At 33.9% G+C, this 23,047-nt stretch overlaps 1 protein-coding gene across 2 annotated transcripts; it reads right to left on the bottom strand.

Moving 5' to 3' along the window:
- Positions 1-554: 554 nt before the first annotated feature.
- Positions 555-23,047, bottom strand: LOC106057318 (WD repeat-containing protein on Y chromosome-like). Of its 2 annotated transcripts, none has more exons than XM_056037456.1 (24): positions 22,527-23,047; positions 19,293-19,433; positions 17,900-18,193; positions 17,559-17,650; positions 17,065-17,157; positions 16,761-16,853; positions 16,235-16,355; positions 15,416-15,485; positions 13,738-13,938; positions 12,763-12,805; positions 12,538-12,643; positions 12,258-12,409; positions 10,475-10,577; positions 9,201-9,307; positions 8,505-8,602; positions 7,736-7,790; positions 7,518-7,629; positions 6,533-6,695; positions 5,747-5,898; positions 5,243-5,387; positions 3,854-3,982; positions 3,228-3,394; positions 2,377-2,495; positions 555-1,577 (listed from the first exon to the last, which is right to left on the bottom strand). In XM_056037456.1, exons 1-24 carry the CDS (start codon positions 22,899-22,901, stop codon positions 1,409-1,411), a joined length of 3,300 nt encoding a protein of 1,099 aa, XP_055893431.1. In that variant the 5' UTR covers positions 22,902-23,047; the 3' UTR covers positions 555-1,408. The 2 variants fall into 2 exon arrangements, with proteins under 2 accessions (XP_055893431.1, XP_055893432.1); XM_056037457.1 differs by having other exon boundaries at positions 7,736-7,787.

The raw sequence follows: 23,047 nt of genomic DNA, 5'->3' as shown, positions 1-23,047 counted from the left end.
TATCTTTTAGTTCATATTTTATTTTATTATAGTTTGTTTCATAAAAATTTATTTATTTATTTATTTTTTTTTTACTTTTTCTTGATGAAACCAGTTTTAAATCAAATAAATTTGTTATTCATCCCCTTTTTAAAAAGTCATTACTTGCTACCACATATGTAACATTAATTCAATTAATATTGCTCAGCTATGACTTTCGATCTAGATTGAGTGGGTTACTTTATGTTTATATCTATTTTATGAATGATAAGATAATTAGGGGATTTTTGTTTATTAATTTGAAAGGTCATAATCATTTAAAAAAAAACAAAAACTATTTAGTCAAACAATTAGTCTTAATTTTAAAAGCCATGTAAGTATCAGAATGTTCCAGGAGCTTCCTTCTAGCATTGCAATATCAAGAGTTTTTTTAAAGATGTAAGAGCAGCGGTGGAATAGGAAATATTCAACCTCTGCTTTATATTAATGTTAGAAAAGTTTGAATAAAAAATAGTTAGTACAGTGATGAATACAAACATCTATCCTAAACTCATTTCATTTATAAGAAATCAATAAAACATCATCTCTGATTTTATTGTAATAAAACAATGACATTAATTCATCTGCTTTTAATATTGTAAAACATAGTACAGGTACAAAGTAAATTGACTTTAATTTGGGTCATTCAGTTGTAGACAATATTTCTAAATATTTCTCGCTATAAGTTTTGGGATTTCCTTCAGACTTGAAGATTATTACATCCTAACCCAAACCTCATGCAGTGCAGGGGGCAGAGCTCAACCCAAGCTCAACCCAAGACCATCGAGATGACAGTTCAGAGGGCATACGACCAGGCATGCACCAATTGTTCAGTGTAAAAAAAAACTATAACTGAAAGCTACTTACATAACTATGTAAACATTCTCCTACTATCAAATCAACTATTTTAACTTGAAAAATGTGGTTTGAAAATATTTTATTTTTTTTTTATTGGGAAAAATCATACTTTTTCTGATTTTAGCATCAGTTTTTCAAAATAAAGAATATTTAAGGTAAATTTTCATTTTATATGACAAATTATGTAAAACACAAAATAATTGAGCATATTCAACATTCATTCGCTAAAAAGATAACATTAAGATATATATTTAAGATAATACAATCTTTATAGATGTAGGTTTTATTGTATAAATATATAGATGTGTTTATGAATTGCACAAGAACTTTTTTGTTTTTATACAAGGAAGAAAACATTTGTACAAGAATATAACTTGAAAAATATAAACTATGAAGCAGAGAGGAGTTTAACAACAGACAACCACATCTAGAAACAAATCAGTGCTGGTTATTGATAGGCCTTGTGATTAACTCTTGATATAAAAGTACTTTTGGAGTGACGCAGTTTCTTTAGCTGAATTTAGCTTAAAGTTCAGTTTTCAAATTGAGGCAATTCATCTGCGTAGTAGTCATCTTTGTTTTTACGAAACACTGGGGATTCCCTCTTTGGTGGATCCTGCAGCTGGTGGCAGCTTATTTCTTGCCAGACACTAGTTCCACTGGATTCGTCTCTCATCTTTTTGTGCTTTTCATGTCGCAGTCTGAAAAAAACAACCTGGACATGAGACACTGTTTCCTCAGCCTCGGCAGTAGCATGGCAAGTCAAAGTTTGACCTGAGCCATGAAAAATAACTGGAGAAAGGAACTGTACTAGGAATGAACATTCTGTTAGATCCTGTCAACCTCCTCCACTGGGAGGATTGGTCAGGGCACCTCACGCGCTCCCAGACTCAACTGGCTTTTGGGCGTTATCCCAGCACTTAAACTAGTTTCATTAGGACATAAAGAAATAAGCCACCTTGAGCGATGATATTTAAAAAATATTTTGGGTTTTTGACACATCAGCACAATTTAGGTCATGTCTTGCCCATCCTTGAACGTTGAAACAGGTCTCTAGCCCTACTCCATTACATGGATTGAACCTAGGAAACAATATTTACAGCACTAAAACTAAGTTATTCTAGCTTTTTCCCCCCCAGTGCTTTCAAGTCCAATCTCTTTTGTGGACTTTTGGGTGAAGGTTTCCATGCTGCCTTTAGGCGTTCAGCAAAAACAACTCAGCTGTAGTAATATATTGAATTTTAAATTCCTAATTTACATTAGGATTCCAACTCAAACCCCCTTAGGTAGCTAAGCTGTATTTGACACTCTGTCACACATCCTGAAGTGATGCAAAAGGAATGATTCACAACATAATTAGGGGCTGTTGGTTTAAACAAATCAATAAGGACATGCAGCTATTAATTTAATATCATTGCTACATGGCACAATCAATGTCCAGTCAGTTATCATCAATAAAAATTCAGGACTTCTGGTGTAATACACTTAATGCATTCTTACCTTTTTCCTGTCCCTTTGTCAAATGGTCTTTCTTCTAACAATGCCTTAATCTTCTCATCATCTACAACATAGGATTGCTTGGTGTTGAAAACAACTTGGGGAGACACACTGCGAAGGGACTGCTCAGAAAGACATTAATGTTTGATACAATTAAAATGGGATCATTAGCAATACATTATAACTAAGTAGGAAATTCTAGAATTCCTACAAATCTAAAATTTAACAGAGAATTTTCAGAAACTTACATGTAAAGATAATTTTTTTAAAAGCCAATGGTTATTCCCCCCCCCCCCCCCCAAATGAATTATTTTGTCATTTTTCTGTAACCCCAGTATTTTTTAGTTCATTATTAATGGGAAGCATCTTTCTGTAGTATCTCAATTTCATTGCTAGCAATTGTGAGATGCTATAGAAAGATCCTAGGTATCAGATCCAAAGACCGCATCACAAACTATTAGATAGAGGCAGGATAGTACAGCGATTCGACCCCCACGATGACCTGCTAACTACTGTCGAAAAAACGCAAACTAAAACTTTATGTCTATATTACAATGTCCTCAGGGTTAGCAAAGACCTTCCTTCAGGAAAAGTACCACGATAAAGAAGAGGCAGACAGAGAAAGCAATGAGAAGACAAAAGAATGGACAGCCTGCCAATAAAAGAGATTCTATCCTAGGCATAAGACAGAGAGGAATGAAGAAAGATGGTCAACAGATCTTGTGTGGTGCCCCAATGGTCCAACAAACAAAGGGATAGGTGTAGGTGATTAATGGGAAATCAAAAACACAGATTTAAAATAGTTTTACTCTAGATGTATTTGAGACACAAAAAGTCACAATTGTGACAATGACCTTGTCTTCGTCTCCCTGGTGAATGATGTCATGTGTTGACTGCTTCTCCAACAGAACTGGGTGTGATGGAAGACTCAGTGGGTCTATCAGAACCTCATAGGGCACCATGGGATGCTGGAAAGTGGAAGGATTGTAAAGGTCCCATTGTTCTGACTGTCCTAGTGTACCTGCAAAATAGGCAATTTTATCAAAACAAAAGTTCAAGCATAAAGTTAAATAACATAAATTTATTAAATCATAAATCTAGAGTCAAATAACATTATAGCTACATTTTATTAAAGTATGGTAATCTTGTTTAAATCCAATAATTTTCACTGTATATAGAACCTCATTAAATGTTTAAAACACAGAGATGTTGACGTAATTTTGATGTGAAAAATCCAAAAAGCTAGAAACTCAAATATATTTGTGCACTGAAAAAAAATTGTTAAAAAGTGTTAAAAGGACTCTTTAGTCATGTCAATGTCATTTATTGCATCCATTTTTGGTTTTAATGATGTCAAATATTTAGCACCTTGAGCCTACACTATGTTTATCAACAGCACTATATAAATTTAAAAAAATTATTGTGCATAGTTGTATGGATAGAACAATTAAATGACCTATTAAAAATTCCTATCACCTACCTATATAATGACCCTGATGTGTCCAAAGTCTGACAGTACAGTCACTTGATGATGTAACGAGAACATTGTTTGATTCAACCAGGTCCATGCTTGCTACACTCTCAACATGACCTCGCCATTTATATAGTACTGCAAATGTAAAAGTAAAATCTCCCCTTTCATACCTTGTGATGTATAGGGTAGATGATGTTAAGGTCATATGTTTCTTTAGCCGATGATTAATGTGGCCAGCACAACGACCAACCACCTTTACTTTCCCCTACTAAAGTCAGGTACATATTAGACGAATGGATTCAGGAGCACCATGAAAATTCCAAAATTCATAATCCCAGTCTTCACCAAGATTCAAACCCAGGTTTGGAAGCCAAGCACTTAAGCATTCAGCCACCGCACCCACTGCAAATGTAGCATTCTGTTAATATAGACATTGCAAGATGCTACCAGACTTATATGCTGATCACACATTACCCTTTATAAACTTATGCCAAAATGTTTAAATAATGTACTTAATCATATAATTTATAATTAATTACCACATGCAAAAAAAAAATTTAATGAGAAATGCCCATGTATTAAAAATCTGGCTGTAATTTCTTTTAATTATCTAGTAAAGAACTTTGACAGACCTGAAGTGCTGGTCAGATTGCACAGCAACACTTACAAAGCTCAGGACAATATGGAAAGACAAAGGAATAACCCTCTGCACAAAAATCAGATGGATAAGCTTAGTGGTCTTGTAAATCTTGCATTCTAAGTGCAGAATTAGGGAGGAGGATCCTAATTGGAGATGCTATAATAGAATTATATGAACTACGCACAAAGACTCCACAAATGAGAAAATCCAAAACATGATTGATTGGGTTTCACAATGACCTTCTGACCATTGTCTTCTTCTTCTAGTCAGCTTTTTTACTGCTGAGCTGTAAGCTCTTTGCAGACTGAAGCAAGGAAAAAAAGTGTGCTTTTTTTCTTCGGTTGTTCAGTGCTTCCATACACAGTGTAGGTTATGTTGTGCTCACGAAAATTAAAAAAACACAAGCGAAGACTGTATGGCCATATCAGGAGATCTTTGGAGCTTGCAAAGACTTTTCTGCAGGGAACAGTACAAGGGAAAAAAAGAAGAGTCAGACACAAGAAGCCATGGGAAGATAACATCAAGGAATGGACCAACCTGTCAATGGAAGAGACCAATCCTGGTACAAGACAAGAGGAATGGAGAGAGATGGTTGATAGATCATGGGTAGCACTCCAACAGATTAAGGGACACGTAAAGGTGTGAAGAATGGCTGAATCTGCTAATTGTCCAATAAATGTTTGTCAAAGAATTTATAATACAAAAGAAAACTAGTTTATTACTAAGTAACGAAACTGTGTAAGGCTTGTACTTACATTCTGGTGGCTCATGGGCAGGTCGTGTTAAGCAGTAATCAGTCAAGTTCCAGGCATAGATAAAGCCAGAGGTGTCACTGGAGTATAGAACAGTGTTGGCACTATTACTGACCAGCTGAGATACCATGGACCCTTTAATTGAGGACTGAAACATGATAAGTAAAAGACCTTCTGATCTACAGGGCAGATGAAACATAACAGAATGATACAAATCCCCAAAATATAAATTGATACAGGACTTGCAGAAATTTTTCAAAAAAAAAAAAAAAGGTTCATGTTAGTTTTTCATTTGCTCTTTAATTTATATAAGTGATGTGCCATAATATCTCATCTCTGTAGTGTCCATCTCTTAAAGCTTAAGATAGCACTGAAGTCTGTAATCTTGCTGTGCAGTGTATTCTGTATTCTATAATGAAGTCTGGACTGACATCAAGTAATATCTACAGTCTAATAGCATCCATCTGCTAGTCAGAAATAAGTTTTAGTAATGAAGTCTATACTTACACCTTGGAACTGTGCCATTAATGTCCCTCCTTGAGAAACATTCCATATATGTATGTGTGCCCTTGGACCACTGACCACTAGAGCTCCAGCATCTTTCTTGGATGCTCTGGTCTGAAGAAAAATCAATTTAGCAATGTTCATATCACCATCCACTGAAACAAGAAATAAAATAAATAGATCTACAAGTATTAGTTGGTATTATGTTGAAAATTCTTTAGCTTTAAATTATGCATGTCCTAGGCTACCAGTAAAAATTACAACTTAGTACCTAAATTAGGCTTCTTAAATTTACAAGTTTTGAATGTATATTAAAGATATATATTAGAGCATGAGTCAGCCAGGAAAGGCAGAGTTAAAGTCATTGATTAACATGCATGACTAGATAGACCTAGGGACACACATAGGACATAATCATTTTCTTTTTTGAAGTACTGTCTGTATTTTATAAGATAAGATTATAATGCCTGGGAGGAAATAGCCCAGGATATGGTAGCACACAGAAAGGTTGTGCATGCTAGCATGATAATTGCAAAGAGTCACAGGATTAAGTCTTGTTCAAGAAGAAGAGAAACAATTTCAAGCAAATCTGGCAAAGTGTAACCCTCCAAACTTGTCTGTACAGTAACAACAGATAAAAATTAACGATAAATCCCAAAATAAACAATCTAATGTTTGCACATAAAATTATTAATGAATTATATGAACAAAAGATAAAAGATTAATGATAAATCCCAAAATAAACAATCTTATGTTTACTCATAAAGCTATTAATAATTGATTACTTACAATTCTGATCTTCATATCCAGGTGGTGGTGGAGGTCTGAGGTGGCAGAAGATATGGCCAGACACCATGTTCCAGACAATCACCTCACCATCATAGCTTCCTGTAGCTAGAAGGTTGGGCAAACAATGAGCTATTGACAGAACATCTTCCTTGTGGCCATTTTTCTTTGCAGGATAACAAAAAAAAAAAGTAAATCGGTATAGAGAACAAGAGGAAGTAATTAGGTAATTTTTTGCTTTGAGAATTCTACACTCTAAAAAAAGATGTTAAGAAAATGATAAAATATTCAAAAGACAAAAAGTCCTTGTTAGTTTACAAGAAATAAAACTAATGGTAAGTTGGCTATTTAACTAAAAAACAGACCATATTTTAATACATATTCATCAAATTAAAAACAAATTTTCTATTTGTAACTATGACATTGTGAAGGACAAAGTGTTATTGGGATGAAATGTGAAAAAAATACTGTTGAAGAACTCTGAAATGGATGGTGGCTGAGTGGTAAAGCGCTTGGTTTCCGAATCGAGGGGTCTTGAGTTTAAATCCAATTGAAAACTGGTATTCTGAGTTTGAGGATTTTTAGGGCACTACAGAGTCCACCCAACTCTGACATTAGTAAAGTAAAGGTGATTGTTTTATCCACATGACACTCTCATTAACTGTGGGCCAAAGAATCAGATGACCTTTACATCATCAGCCTTATAGATTGCAAGGTCTAAAAGGGAAACTTTACTACTGAAGATAGATAGATTTGGCCAAAAAAATGGATGACCTTATCATCTGCTCTATAGATCACAAGGTCTGAAAGGGGAACTTACTACTTTACTTATCTTGAAATATAATGAAACGGAAAAAAATATCTCAATAAATGTTCATTACAATAAGTCTATGTGGCTAGATAGAGATTAAGTTTAATCAGGTGGCTAATAATCTAATAAGTTAGACTTATAGGTACGCTTGTAAACTGTAGAAAACATTCATCCTACCAGATCATCCAGCCAATATGGAGTTGGGTGCTGCACATACTGAATGTTGGTATCATTCACAGTGTCGTAATAAATATTGATTCTCTTGTCCCAGCCCACAGCTATTACATATCTGAAATGTATACCAGGCAAACATGAAGAACTGGGAATTAGAATAGTACTTCTTAAAAACTGACATGAATTTGAGCTTGTGGCAGTTCTATGTTTTCTATGTTTACCTGTTTTTGTTCATCTCAATGTAAGTGACATCACATATTTCATCAGTGTGAACTGCTAAGCAAACAACATCATGTCAATATTAAATTTGTATTGAAACATTTTCTAGAATTGATAATCATTTCTGATTATAAAAATGCTTGAAGTAGTATTAAAAAATTGTGCTCAACCCTTAAAGTGCTGAGCTGTTTAAGAAGAAGACATACAATGAGATATGACTATGTTCATGTTTAGAGGCTAAACTACCACACACATCTTAAGGGTTAAGTCTGTTTGTTTCTAATTATGAATCAGACAAGAACAGAAGATCTAAAGACATAAAGGCAATATAAGAAAGATAACACAGGAAGGAAAAAAAAGAGTGACGCATATTGATTTGTTTCTTTTGTTTGACTTGTTTTGGATGTGCCTTTAGATTTGAAGATTATAACATCCTAGCCCAAACCTCCCTCAGGGTGATCAGGTTTTGAGCCCAGGACAATCAAGACCGTTAAACAACAGACCAGAGTGCAAACCATGTAACCAACCACCTGACCAGACAGCCAAAAGAGAGTATCAAAAGAGTCTGGTTTTGTTCTCAAATAATCAGATGCTTAGTTCAAATACTTACTTTCTTAATGTTATTATCCCACTACTAGCAAAGGCATGAGCCTGGATGTAGACATTAAACAAGACAAAGTGATACACTTAATTCATAATAATAATAATATATTGCTGCAAGTGAAACATTTTTTGTTTTTGTAAATATGATAAAATAGATTCATTGATTACCATTGTTCTTTTTAGCTTTTTTCTTCAGAACTCGAAGACAGTGTCCATTGTTGTAATTCCAAATTTTTAATGATCCATCTCTGCCTCCTGTAATCAATCTTAAAAATGAACAGAAAATTTTGTACAACTACTCGTCATTTAAACCAAAAAAAAAAAAGTTTAACGTTTCATGACTAAACTGAAACAAATTAAACCAACAAAATACATAAAACAACAGGACCCACTCATTAAATTAAATTCTAATGTGTATCATTAATGGTGTCTTTGGTGTATTTCTAAACTTTTAAGCTTAAAGCACTATTTTTTCTTCTTTGTTCTCATTTTTATATTTATATGATGGATGGTTCAGATGAGTAGTGCAATAAAATGTACACTGGTTTCCAGATCTGGCAGCTCTACATAGCACAATGGAAGTTTTTTAATTTAGTTATTAATATCGACTTTGTATATTGGGTCCTTGACATTGTTTGCTGTCTATTCATAAAAAAAAAATCTCTCCCTATCTTTTCATTTTCTTACATTTTTTTTAGTTTTTATTATATTGCCCCCACATTTGCCCATACTGCTTTCTCTTCATTTTCTCTATTACTGTCTATTTGCTTGGAGATTTTAAACTGTATCTCAAAAAATCACAATGTAGACAAGGCAGATTACTGTAGTTAACTTTAATATGAAATCCCCAGAATAAGGAGTTACCTTCTCTTAGTATTGTCAAATGTCATACAAGTGATTGCTTCCTCTCCATGAGCCTCTCCATACTCAAATATCAGAGATCCTGTTTCAAAGTCCCAGAGCTTGACAATCTGAAATCAAGTAAGATACCATTGGAAACCATCCATAATGAGAAAATATCAATAGAGCTTGCACATTGTACCAACAGATTTTTCTAGCTCTCCCAAACACCATTGTTTTTTCATGATGTCATGTGACCAGGGGTTCAGAAAGTCTATGGCCTCCTTCAGTCGCGAAAAGACTATGGATCATCTCATTTTCATGAGATGAATGCCTGGGTATTAGTTGTGCTCGGAATGATGTCGCCCCCACATCAGTTCCCCCCTCTCCATGCATCTGATGTATCCAAAGGATACAGTTTGGGTTCAGCGGCATCACAGATTCTGCCAGTGTGTAGCATTAGGTGCTGCAAACTGCCTTAGGGTTGCCAGCTCCTGATTTTTCCTCAGGGTTGACTCCTGAAGCCTTTCTTATAATTGGGTATAGCTGAATTTAGAGTTTTCCTTCTCCTTGGGTAGCCAGCCATGGCTAACGAGCCCCTCCTGCTTACTGGTTAAGGCGCCAATTACTTGGTTCCACAAGGTTGTCATTGCTGGAAGCACTCCACTACCTATAAAATGCTTCCTAATGGCATGTGTCTCAAATAGCCTCTGACAACCAGCCCGACTCCTGGCCTTCATGTGTGGCTCAGATATTGAGTCCGGCAGAACTGTTTTCATTAACAGGAGAAGGAGAAAAGGGGAGCAACTGGTGCCTTCAGAAAGTAAAATGTACTGATAGCTATCAAGTTTGAATCCCAATGAAAAGTGGGAATTTAAGTCTTAGGTTTTTTAGGATGCTCCTAAATCCATTTAACCATTGTGGGTACCAGACATACGTTAGGGATGATAAGGCAGTTGGTCATTGTGCTGGCCACATGACAGCCTCATCAACTGCATCTACCAAAGAAGAGCTTTAGTAAATGATCCTTCTCTCTCCTTGTCAATAGACTGCTGTGATTATGCCTAGGATGCCTATTTCAACAGATGCCCTGATATTAAAATTTGAGTGCATGTATCTTCACTTTCTAGATGAATAACCACATACATACAAAAACTTAAAAACAAAACATACATACATAAACATAGAAACAAAACATACATACATAAACATAGAAACAAAACATACATACATAAGCATAGAAACAAAACATAAATATATAAAATAGAAAACAGCACAACAAACAATAGGAGTCTTACTGAGCCACAACAACAGGTAACAATCTGTTTAAACTCAGGATTATACTTGCAGCAAGTCACTGGGTCTTTGTGTGAAACTACCATGTCAGCATTCAGTGAAGACCTGCACAGAAAGTTTACATACATAAAGAAAACATTTCTTGAAGGGGTTCTCAATAAAGTTTAATAAGGGGGTTCTCTTAAATATCAACATGTCAAAGTCTAGAAGAAATTTATGTTTGTAAAGTTCCTCTTTCAGACCTTGTGATTTATAGGGCAGATGATGTAAAGGTCATCTGTTTCTGTGGCTTACTGTTAAAAAGGGTGTCATGTGACCAGCACAATGACCAACCTAAATTAATGTCAGGTATCCATTAGAGCTGGGTGGACACAGAGGTGGTCAAAAATCCCAAAATTAAGAATACCAGTCTTCAGCATGATTCGAATCTGGGACCCCACAGTTTGGAAACCAAGATCTGTACCGCTCAGCCATGGCGCCTTCAATACATTTTTAAAAGTTGTTAAAAATTATATGAATTAATTTTTTAAATGGGATAATTGCATGTATTTCTAGTTTAGTAGCATTCAATTATAAAAGTTATTTTTAAAACAGGTGTTTAATGTAAGCTTATTTAAAATTGACACAATATAGACTATATAGTGAACAGACTGTGGGACATTATAAAGTTTAGTCAAGTTAGTTAGTCATTGGTGTAACACACAGACTTTTGCAGACTGTGCAGAGGAAAAATACTGTGTTGTTCTCTGCAGTTGTAAAGGGTGTTAGTTATGTTGGGCTGTAGAGGTAGTAGGGTCTGCCTAAGGTGGATTAGGAAGGGGCATTCAAAGAAGATTTGGTACCATTTAAAGATAGTAGATTGGTATTGTTAATCAAAACCTCCTATGTTCAATGACCAACACTATTACTGGCACAGCTGTGAGAAATATAGAAACTCTAGTACTACAAAGTAAGAGACATCAGAAACTGATATCTACTTCACACTGCCCTTTATATAAAATCATCTTTAAATATTTTTTACATAGTTAAAAAAAAAATTTTTTAGAGATAGGACTGTCTTCCCAAATGACAACACATATGCAAGACTGGAGGTGTCTCTATGTCTCTTCTTAAATACACTAAAGAAACACTGTGTGAAATATATAGTTTCAAACTCAGTTCAATAAAACAAGTCATCCAGCCATGAACTAACATAAAATATAAATCACTTATATGAATAGAATATTAATTTGACTGACCTATAATATTGTTGTAACCCTATTGGCGACGTGATAGGGTTAACTGTATAATCAGCTGACACATGTGACACAGGCCAGTAGTACAGTTTAGCTTGCTATGTCGATGGACAAAGGAAGTACTGGTCTGAACTTTGCATGTAAATATGACCCGTGTTATGGTCATGTGATCAAGAGTCTTTGTGGACCAGAGACACAGAGTGTGTAAGCAGGGCAGTTCAAGACAGGACAGCGAGGAGACCGGGACTGTTAGTCAGCCATGAAGTCGGTCCTGGTGCAGTCCTCAAGTGAAATGTATGAGTCCAGGAAGAGACAATAGAGTTTAGTACGGCAGCACTGAGATGTACGTTGTAACATTTGTAGTCAGTTTATTGTGTTGCCAATCGGGTCGTATTTGCTGTTTTATTTACTCATTAAAGTACCAGATTACTTGTCAAGTTCTTGTGTTAGATGTGTTGTATTGAGCAGTGTTTACAGAAGGCCTGGTTAAGAAGATGGTAACAATATTATTATTGTCCTATAAATAATTAACCTTTAGTTTATTTCTTACTTGTGTTTGAGATTCATTATGGCCATCTGATCCGTGGCTACAGCCAATGACCTAGATATATTTGAGTAGTAGACTGCCTGTAGGTCACCTCGAATTTTGTGACTTTTCGGTCGGATGGTAAGCAGACATGTGTGATCTTGAATGTCCCAGACCTAAACAAAGTAACAGAAACTTGAATAAATTAAAAAAATAGTTAAATTAACTTAAACTAAATGTATTACATTAATAACACCACCTTAAATTTGATTAATAACATATAAAGAAATCAACCATAACAAACCCTGATGCAACGATCAGTTGATATACTATATATTCTGTTGTCCTCCTCTGCTATAGTTAGATAAAATATTGGTGCAGCATGACCTCTGAGCATTGCAGTGGGCTTTCTGAAAGAAAAGTACATTTAAAAAATCATAATATATATATATATATATATATATATGCTTCTTTGCCTAATAAAAAAGATTTTAAAATATTAATATTAATGTTAAAATTTAAAACTTACAAACTAACATAAGGGTTCCAGAGTCGAATGATTCTGTCCATACCTAAAAAAGTGTAATAAAAGCAAAAATATCAAGAAATTCGTTTTTGTATTTGAGAGTGATTTAGCATAATCAATTTAAGATGACAGTCAATAAAATTTTTCATTAGCAAATGAAGTGTACAGTTATGAAAGTGATCATCAAAGTGACTCTTGAAATAAATTGATTCTTCTTTAACTTTAACAAATTTCTCAAACAAACTGCATGAGTGGAATTTTAATTTTTCTTCAAAACAGATAAACAATGTACTTAAAAGTTTAATAAAACAATTGAGACTTAAAATATGAATTTAGCGCAGAACAAAAGATTAATTAAACAAATGAAGCGTAATTGTATAGATAATGAAAAACATCTAACAGTAATAGTTATGCCCCTTGTTTCCTAATCATATGCATTTCAGATGCACTGCAAACTTTTTTAGTGCCTTGACTACATAATTGCCTCTCTAATTAAAAGTTTAGTAAATATTATGAATAATGCTGATAAGTATTGTTTGTTTTACATGTTTCTGATATTCCTTCAGAATTGAAGATTAGTACATCCTATCACAAACCTCCCAAAGGACAGCGGGGGATGGCAGTAGAACTATTGAGATGACAGTTCAGAGCACATACCATATGACCAGGCAACTCATATAGAACAATAATTAACAACGTACAATGCCCCCGCTGCGGAGAAGAAGAAAAAAACGTGCCTCATATTCTGTTTGACTGCCCCAGACTTGCTGATCTCCGTCTCGACAGGTCTGGGAAACCCAAAATTCTCGACCTGTATGGTGACATTTATGCACTACGCAATACAGCAGGGTTTCTGAACAGGGCTTTTGCAAGAGAGGATTTGAGCCTCTCAAGCCCTTACCCAAACGGAGTTTGATGATAATGATGATGATGAATGTAAAAAAAACAACAAGATAAACTATAAAATCTAGTATTTACCTCCAGTAACAATCACATTTTTAGCTTTTGAAAAATCAAAAACCTTAACTCCTTTGTACACTTTAAACACAGTCTCATCCGCCCCCAATCGTTTCTTGACAATGTTATAAGCAGCTTTCTGCTTGTTCTTTTCTTGACTATAGTTGACATCTTTGATTTCTCTCAGCTGCTGCTCAACATGCGTACTGCCTGTTGTAGAACCTTGGTGGAAAGATTGGACCAAAAAATCAAGATTGACAAAAAGTCTGATAAGCAAAGTTCAAAACTATGTAAGTCTACATTTTTATTTTATAAAACAAGCTAACTATATGGTGAAAAAAGATTTGGAAAAAAATCAAGATTAACAAATAAGCAAAGTTTAAACTATTCAAGTCTACATTTTATCATCTAAAACAATATGTTAATTTAGTAAATTTAAGAACCTTGATGAAAAAGAAGATTTGAGAAAAAAAAATCAAGATAAAAAAGGTCTGATAAAATTAAAGACTATGTAAGGTCTTCAGGTTAATGTTATTTTCATCATATAACATGTTTAACTATATGATAATTCTATTTTTAAAAGTTTTCTGTCTAGAGTTTCATAGTTCAAGAAAATGGTTTTTACTATAAACTAGAAAGTACCCCTTTCAGATCTTGCAAAGTATGAGGCAGATGAACTAAAGATAATCTGTTTTTGTGGTCCATATTTAACAAAGGTGTCTTGTGGCCAGCATTATGGCCAACTGCCTTAACTTTTTACCAACTCATGTCAGTTAGAGTAATAACAGAAATTCAAACCTCTCTGTTTGAAAGCCAAGCCTATAACACCAAGCCACCAAGCCCCCGTGTGGGATTCAAATTTGACACCCCTCAGCACATTCGTGGTTGAGAGATTAAGTACGCTTGAGCTTGGCTACCTAGAGAAGGGGGCTCGAGGGTCGACACCTGACTCAAGCAGAGTTATGTTTACTGAGTGTCTAAAGGCAAGATGTAAAACCTTCTCCCAGATACCCCATCCCCCCCTCCCCCGGTCCACAAATGAGATTGGACCATAGCACTAGAGCATGCTATAAGCATGAAAGTAGTGCTATATAAAAGCTATAGATATTATTATTATTCAATCTAATGAATTCTACCCTTGATACATTCTCATCACCAAACTATTGTGTAAATTTATTTTTTAGCCCAGTAGAAGCCAAGAAAATTCTTATTTTGTTAGTATCCAAATCCAATCTTCCCTTATCACTAAACACTTTTTAATGCAGCTTTAGTAAACCAACATATCCAATCAAATGATGTAAATTCTTTCTATAGATAAATCTTCAAGTGTTTATTCAGATATTCAGATTATTACATCCTAGCCCAAATTTCCCGCAGGACAAATGGAATGGCAGTGGACAGAGTTCAAACTTAGGACCATCACTAGATAGGGTGCATACCATATGACCAAGCAGCCAAAGATTCTTCTTCTTCTTCTAGCCAGCTTTATTGCTGCTGAGCTGTGAGCTCTTTTACAGACTGTGCCAAGGAAAAAAAGTGTGCTGTTTTCTTCAGCTGTTCAGCACTGCCGTACAGGGTGTTGGTTATGTTGAGCGAGCCAAAGATATAAAGTCACCAAATGATATTTGTTCTTCTAGACTCATAATCTTGTTTAACGAAGAAATAAAAAAAAAAAAAAGCCAATAAAAAGTTTTCAAACCTATAACAAGTGCTGTGCTGGGGTGGTTGGAACAAGAAATCACCTGACCTATATCATGGTAATACTTTATCTGAGGGTACAAAAAGAAAGCTTATCACTGTATCAGTTACATTGAATATTATTCATGAAAAAAAAAATTAAATACATTAAAAAAAAAAACTTTATTTTTAGAGGCTACTACCGAACACATTAAATTATACATTTTTGTATAATATACAAAATGAAATTACAAATATATCTGGGAAAACAAGATACCAGCCAACTTATATGTGGTAAAAAGTTTGGCTTCTGAATCTAGGGATCTCAGGTTCCAATCTCTGTGAAGACTGGGATTTTTACTTCTGGATTTTTAGGACACCCAACTTTAATGGGTACCTGACTTAACTTGGGAAAAGTAAAGGTAGTTGGTCATTGTGTTGACCATTTGATACCCTCGTTAATCATCAGCAATAGAAACATTATCTGCCCTACGTATCATAAGGTCTGAAAGGATAATTTAATTTTTCTTTTTTTTAGCAAACTTTTATAAAAGGGGAATGGTAGATAAGATTTCATATTATCATGGTAATAGTTCTTTATGCCTCATTCCTTAACCACCATGGAAATAATTCTAAAAACACCACAGAACCAGGGTGAAGGCCACTAAGAAGATCTAAACTGCTTCTATAGAAAAAAAATGTGACAAATGAAACTCCTTTTTTATAATTCAAAGGAAGAAAGAATGAAAAAAAAGGAAAGAACAATTCGTAATAAAGTAAAGTAGAGATATAAACCTACACAGGGCACTATGAACAAATGGATAAAAATTGCAGTTAGTACCTGGCCAACCCAATCCTCATGGACTTGCCATCTTATGAAGTTAACATTGAAACCACTAATCACAGCATCTAAATGTATTGTTGCTATAAAACCATCTGGTACAGTCATTTTTTTCCAAGTTCTAAACAAAAGAAAAATATTTAAAAACTTAGCATCATTTCAGAAATGCAATTTTAAACATTAAAAGCTACAAAAAAAGTTGAAGACAAAATTAATATGTAAGTCAAATGAAAAAGGTTCGATATTTATTTTTACAACTAAATTATAATAGGCCTACTTTCAATTATAATACTTTCAAAAGAAAAAAAAGTTTTATTTCGCTTTACTCTTTATTTTTCCTGATAAAATGATGTAGTTTAATAAAAATTGATTGAATGGCATTTTAATATTAAAAGTTCATGAAATTTGACATAAACCTGTCTCACTAAACTTAATTATGTATCACTAAGCTTAATTATGTATCACTAAACTTAATTATGTATCACTACACTTGATTATGTATCACTAAACTTAATTATGTGTTTACCTGAGACACTCTCCTGCAGACTTGATAACAAAAATGTTAACACAACCAACATTGTCACCAAATAAAATAAGGCATTCATCATGGCCAGTTGAGCTGAAACATGCGCAAGTCATTTAATAAGAAAGTTTACATAAAATGACATTACTTTCCAATATTTTTTTTCTGACCTGATAAAAAAATCTATAATGGTAAATATTAAAATTTTTTCTTGTGAAAACTTTAAGATTCTTCGCCCAATAAGACAATGACGCTAAATGAAAATTCAAAACTTAAAGTGTATTTTTCTAATCCAACCATTACAAACCTGTAGTCCAATTTTAAAGGCACAGTTTCCAGACCATAAATTTGACAATAAGGATCAAATGATGACAGTTCAAAAAATTGAATCTCTCTGTCACTGTAGATTAAAATTAATGTTTTTAAATGTGTTTTAGTCCTTATATATGGAGAGTCACTAAAACAAATATGGGAAAGCTCCAGACATTTTTAACAGATGCCTAAACCGGATATTAGGAATAGGTAGCCGTAAAAGATAACTATTGTTAGTATTGTTGAGGGAAGATATGCAGGCCCCCTATTAAAGAACAAAATCATTCATAATCCTGTTTTTTTTTAGATTTGAAGAAATTGTTGTCTAATTTATTAAATATAAATATTTCCAAACATCTAAATAAAAAAATGGTATAATGTTTACTATTAAAACTTTTAAAGCAGAATTTAAATGTTAATATTTCAGATTTGACTAATCTGTCGAAGTTTCCTTTTCAGTGCCAGCTGAATTCTAAATGATTACTTTACCCAGTTCCTACGATAAGTTTGTTGAAATGTGGCATGAGACAAAAATCTGTGATCCATTTTGACTTGGTTCTGTTACTCATTATGTCTTGATTCTAAACAAATACATGATAACCAAAAATATTACATTAACCTATTTTGAAAACAAACAGAAAATTTTAAAAATAAAATGAATGCACACAATAAAGAACTAAAAGGCATATTTAATCATTTCTGGAAACAAAGGTTTAAGAAAATGTCAATTAAGTGGCCCTCACAACCAATCCTTAATTTAGATTTTTTTTTATTACACAGCATTCAAAGAAGTAACTAAAAAGTTCAAGGCTAAAGGGCAAACGACTCACCACAACACTCCTAGTCCTCTTGAGCTCTGTGTTTGAAGACCAAAATGTAACTGTTCCTTCCTGGCTGCAGGCAATAAATGTCCCATCACTGGTATCTGTGATGCGCAGGACAAGGTCTCTGTGAGGAATGCTTTCAATTTTAGCTGGCAGGTGGAAGGAAACTTCTTTTGCCCTGAGATACGAGTCTTCTTTTTCAGCATACTCAAGCTGCATGTAAGTGCAAAATTCATCCCAGGAGATGGCACCTTCAGAAGACCAGTCAATTTTCATAAAGAGGGAGTCAATTTGAGCATCCTGTTTAGCAAGAAACAAACAAATATCATAACTATGACCAGAATTAGTAAATATCATAACTATGACCAGAATTAGTAAATGTCATTACTATGCACAGAATTAGTAAATGTCATAACTTTGTCCAGAATTAAAACAAACAAAATAAATAAAAAAAAAAAGCTTTTCTAAGAAAAGAGTTCAGCATTTACAACTATATATCTCAATAATGCAGAAGTTATTTTCCTTATTTGGTATCAAACAAAATAATTAATTACCAATAATTAATTGACTAATTGGTTAATTGCTTAATTGATTCATGTCTTGTCTATGTCAATAAATAATTGTGCAAAGTTTCAACTTGATCCAAGAATGGATGTGGGAGAAATAACATGTACAAACTTTTTACCATACAGACAGACAGACAAAGTAAGTTGATAAGCATTGTAAAAACATTATAACAATGTCCAGAATAAACAAATATCATAATTATGTCCAGAATTAACACTTGTCATAAGCTCGTCCATAATTTAAAAAATATAACTATGTCCAGAAAACAAATAGTAAAACCATGTATAGAATATTCTTTTCACCATTTGTGCCCTAGATGTATTATTCAGCCTTATTCTATATAAATCTCACTTCATTATTCTTTTCATTCTTCAGAAACTTGCATTTGATGTTGGTTTTCTAACAAGACTGAAATATTCTTAAATTAATTAAAGGCTGAATTTAAGTAAAGTATTTTTAAAATATTATAATGTTATAAAAGGGCTGGTAACCTCATCAGCTCTTATTCTATTATATTATGTTACTTTTGTGACATCCCTTTCTGACTGGTATTAGTTTGGAAAGTGTTCAGTCATGGTGGACTGGCTACATAATTTGGAACATATCTTTTGTCCACTTTTGAAAAAAAAAAAGAGTGATTCAAAAATTTATTTTTCAGAAGGCATACTTATAAAAAATATAATAATTAGGCAGGATTTTTTCTTATAGGACTAAACAGACTTACCTCAATAGGTCATAGATCTAGATGTTTCATATGTGTAATTACTAGGCTTAATTTAGAGGTTAGAATTACCTTAGAAGAGCCAAGACTTTAAAATTATGCTAGACTAACCTTACTAGGGCCAAGACCTAATTGTTCTTTAAGCAGTTTTTTAAATTCCTCAAGGTCTAAACTTCCAGTCCTATTGACATCAGCAGACATAAATGCAGACTTGAGTTCCTCAAGTGTGTCAATGTTGATTTTTTCCTCAATCTGGGTGAATCCAATATTTTACAGAAATGTATATTGCTAATACAAAATTGTATGAACACATATATTAATAATAGTATTATTTTTCAATGAGACTTATATTGGTGAGGACACACTATATAAATTTAAAACTATTTTTTTAATATATTTATTATTCATTGTATTTATTTATTTATTTTGTAGCCTTTTCATTCTAAATAAAAAGAATATGATTTATAAAAAAAAAAAAATCATTAACGTGAAAAAAACAAAAATTATAAGGCAGTGACAATTTTTTTTAAAGTTCTTAAATATTGCTATTGTCAGGATCTTTAGCTATAATCTGGAAACTTCTGGTTGTTCCAAACTAAAATGTCAAAAATTAATGCCCATCAGTACGTCTAATCTTTCGACTCAGGACCGGACACAACAGAATGCGACAACACATGTACCGGAAGCTCAAAATTGGAACCAGTGAAATCTGCCCATGTGGAGTATCACCAGATAATGCAGACCACGTCCTCCAAAACTGCTCTCTTTACCAAGAGGCCCGTATAAGACATTGGCCTCAAATCATCCCAATAGAAAGGAAACTATATGGAGAGCTCCCTGATTTGGAAACCACTGCGCAGTTCATCTCATGTATTGGTCTACTCATCTGAACACTCCAACATAACAATGAGAACGAAGAAGAAGAAGAAAAATGCCTATCAGTGACATTGCTAATATCTGTGCCATCCATGACTTTGATACAATTTTAAAACCCTGCTAAAAATCAGTTGTTGTTTTTTTTTCATAAACTCCCTGAACAAAAATCAATAGGATAGGGTGAAAAAAATAAAAATTTTGATGTTTATTGTTGATCCAAAACGTTGAATTTTTTTCTCTAATCTCAAATAGCTGGATGGCTGCCTGGTCATGCGGTTTGCGTGCTGGACTGTCGTTCGAATTTATTGACGGTTCAAACCCTGCCCGCTCCCATCCCCCGTCATCCTGCGGGAGGTTTGGACTAGGAAGTAAATCTATCTTCAACTCTGAAGGAACATCTAAACGTAAAACATTTTACAACAAATACAAATTAGTTTTTGCTATTTTTTTACCATATAAAATAGAAATAATTTATCATTGCGACTTAAAAAAGTTCTTTTATCAAGTGTAAAACTCAATTTTATGATGCTTATGAATGAATGTCCAATATTTTGTTTAATAATTTCCTGCATAAAACCTTAAAGTTATTGTGACTATTGAATGACATATATATACAAAAAACAAAATCAAATACTGAAGCTCTGAACATGGTAAAATAATTCTACAAGCTATGTTGTAAACAAAAAAAAAAGGTGACCCAATACTTATGTCAACAGAAGTGTAATAGTGTGCATCAACATTGATAGTTGTAAAACATGTTGAATTGTTAATGTAATACAAAACAGAATAACACATTAATATGTGAACTGTGCCCAGGCTATTTTAATTGTGAGACATGGCAGTGGCTCTAGCTGACACTGGATTTACAACCTTACCCAGCCCTTCCTGACATGGTCGCCATAGATATCTGTCAGGACACTTTTGTTGCTGTATTCCTTATGATGTGGAAACTCATGTTTACAATGGCACACTATCCGTTTTATCACCAAGTGGCTTCTTACTTCTTTTGTTGTCTTTCTTTTTCTTTCATCTGATGGACTCAGAGATTTGTTTCTGTGTTTTACCTTTTTCTTATCTTCTCTTGGTGGCTTGCTCAGCTCTTTCAGACTTGAAGGAACTTCAGAAAAGTTAGCATTAATATCCTTCTTAATACTAGCTGTGCTTATTGGAGTCTTAATGATGCTGTTAAGTTGGGTTTCTTTATTTGTCCTATTTTGTTTCTTGAAGTCTTCACTGTATCCGAAGTACCCTCCACATTGAACCATTTTAGAGTTATGAAAGCGTGTGTCAGGATACTGGACATCCTGCTGACTGATAGCATTTTCACCCTGTTTTTTTCCCACACTTATCTTTCCATTCATTTTCTGACGTCCACTTTTAATGCCACAGTCTACACCAGCTTTTTCCAGTTGGGAAATAGACTTTTCAAATTGGTTGTTCTCTTCTCTAGGATCTATCTCTGTACTGTGGTTACCATCTTCCTTTAACCTACTGACCAGTGAGTCCTCCAGCATGTCCATATTCCACACCAAGTCATTTTCTTGAAGAGTTTCTTTGGACATCATGGTTGGCGACCCAAAAGTTTCACTTAAGAGAAAACCAAATGGTAAGTTTTGATACCTGTTTCTGTCAAGTCTAATGAATATATAGTAACGTTAAAAATTATAGCAAATCATTTTTTTTTAATTAGCATGTCAATATTAATATTTCTTCTTAGTAACTGAACCAAAATAGTTTCTCTTATTGAACTCCATAGCTTTAAGAACACACAAAGAGGTTTTCATTGATTAAACAATGCAATTATAAAAAAACATAAGTATAATGTTATTTAGACATATGATAAGAAATACTCAAATCTCATTATTGTTCTTATAATTATCAAAGCACATTTCCTATTATCAGAATTGATTGAACATCATTACTTTTTCTTGAAAATGTAAGGAGGGTAAAAACAGTTTCTAAACATAACTGGATAAGACAAAAACAGATGAGCTATTTTTGTAAAAATAGCAGACAAAAAATTATATTTTAACAGAATGACTAAACTAATCAAACCTATATGCTATGTATTGTAAATATATGATAATAACAAAGCTTCCATAAAACCACTTTAAGGATGGCTGCCTGGTCATGTGGTTTGTGTGCTGGACTGTTGTTTGGATTTTTTGATGGTCCCGGGTTCAAACCCTGCCCGCTCCCATCCCCCGTCGTCCTGCGGGAGGTTTGGACTAGGAAGTAAACTATCTTCAACTAAGAAGGAACATCCGAAACAAGTAAAACATTTAACAAACAATATCTTAAAGAAGTAAAAGCAAACTTCACAACAGACATATGTTTGTAATCTCAATCTTGGCATTACTTTGTTAAATGAATTACAGTTTACATATTATATTTACTAGGAGAAACATGTTTTCACCTGAATTTAATTAACAAAATGATGCTGTTTCTGCAATGAAACCTCACACTTACCTTATCTTTAAGCTGTTGTGCTGCACTTATTTGAATGTTTCCAACTCTAAGAATGCTGTCAAGCTCTGCTATTCCTTCCACTGTGCCCAAAGTCAGTCTACGTGGATGCTTCACATTCTCATGTGTGTCCACAGGTCGATAACTATTTTGCTCTCTTGGGCCTCCTGCTTGCGTATGAGGTCTCTGTTTTATCGTTTGGTTTCCAGTCGCAAGCGATGATGTACGTAGGACATTGTCATAGAGTCCTGTAGTGTAGCTAGGATGCGTTTGTAAGTTTGCAGAAGCCGAGGTTGGTCGAATGCGCTTTTTTATTGGCGGTAAAGGAGAAAACGGTGATATTTCTCGGTTAGATGGCATCTTCACACTATGACTCATTTACATGGGTGCTCAATTGTTCGTTTCGTTTATTTTGAATATAAAGATGCAGATATGAATCGATAGAGAAAATGACCTATGAGTGGTATAAACCATAACTAAATATTAAACTAGCCATATTCAGTGGGCGCCATGTTGCGTCCCCT

This window comes from Biomphalaria glabrata, chromosome 8 (genome assembly GCF_947242115.1).
Source record: "Biomphalaria glabrata chromosome 8, xgBioGlab47.1, whole genome shotgun sequence".
In the NCBI taxonomy this organism is placed as follows: Eukaryota; Metazoa; Mollusca; class Gastropoda; family Planorbidae; genus Biomphalaria; species Biomphalaria glabrata.
Note: the sequence above shows the minus strand (reverse complement) of the source record. Positions and strands in the feature narration are given on the sequence as shown.

What these genes read in the sequence shown, in the direction of transcription:
- LOC106057318 (XM_056037456.1), bottom strand. Translation starts at nt 22,901, where the DNA reads ATGAGTCATAGTGTGAAGATGCCATCTAACCGAGAAATATCACCGTTT. An exon ending in CCTTTAAAATTGGACTACAG is followed by an intron (nt 16,854 to 17,064) that starts GTTTGTAATGGT and finishes CGCATGTTTCAG; the next exon opens with CTCAACTGGCCATGATGAAT. An exon ending in ATTGAGATGAACAAAAACAG is followed by an intron (nt 7,630 to 7,735) that starts GTAAACATAGAA and finishes TATACATTTCAG; the next exon opens with ATATGTAATAGCTGTGGGCT.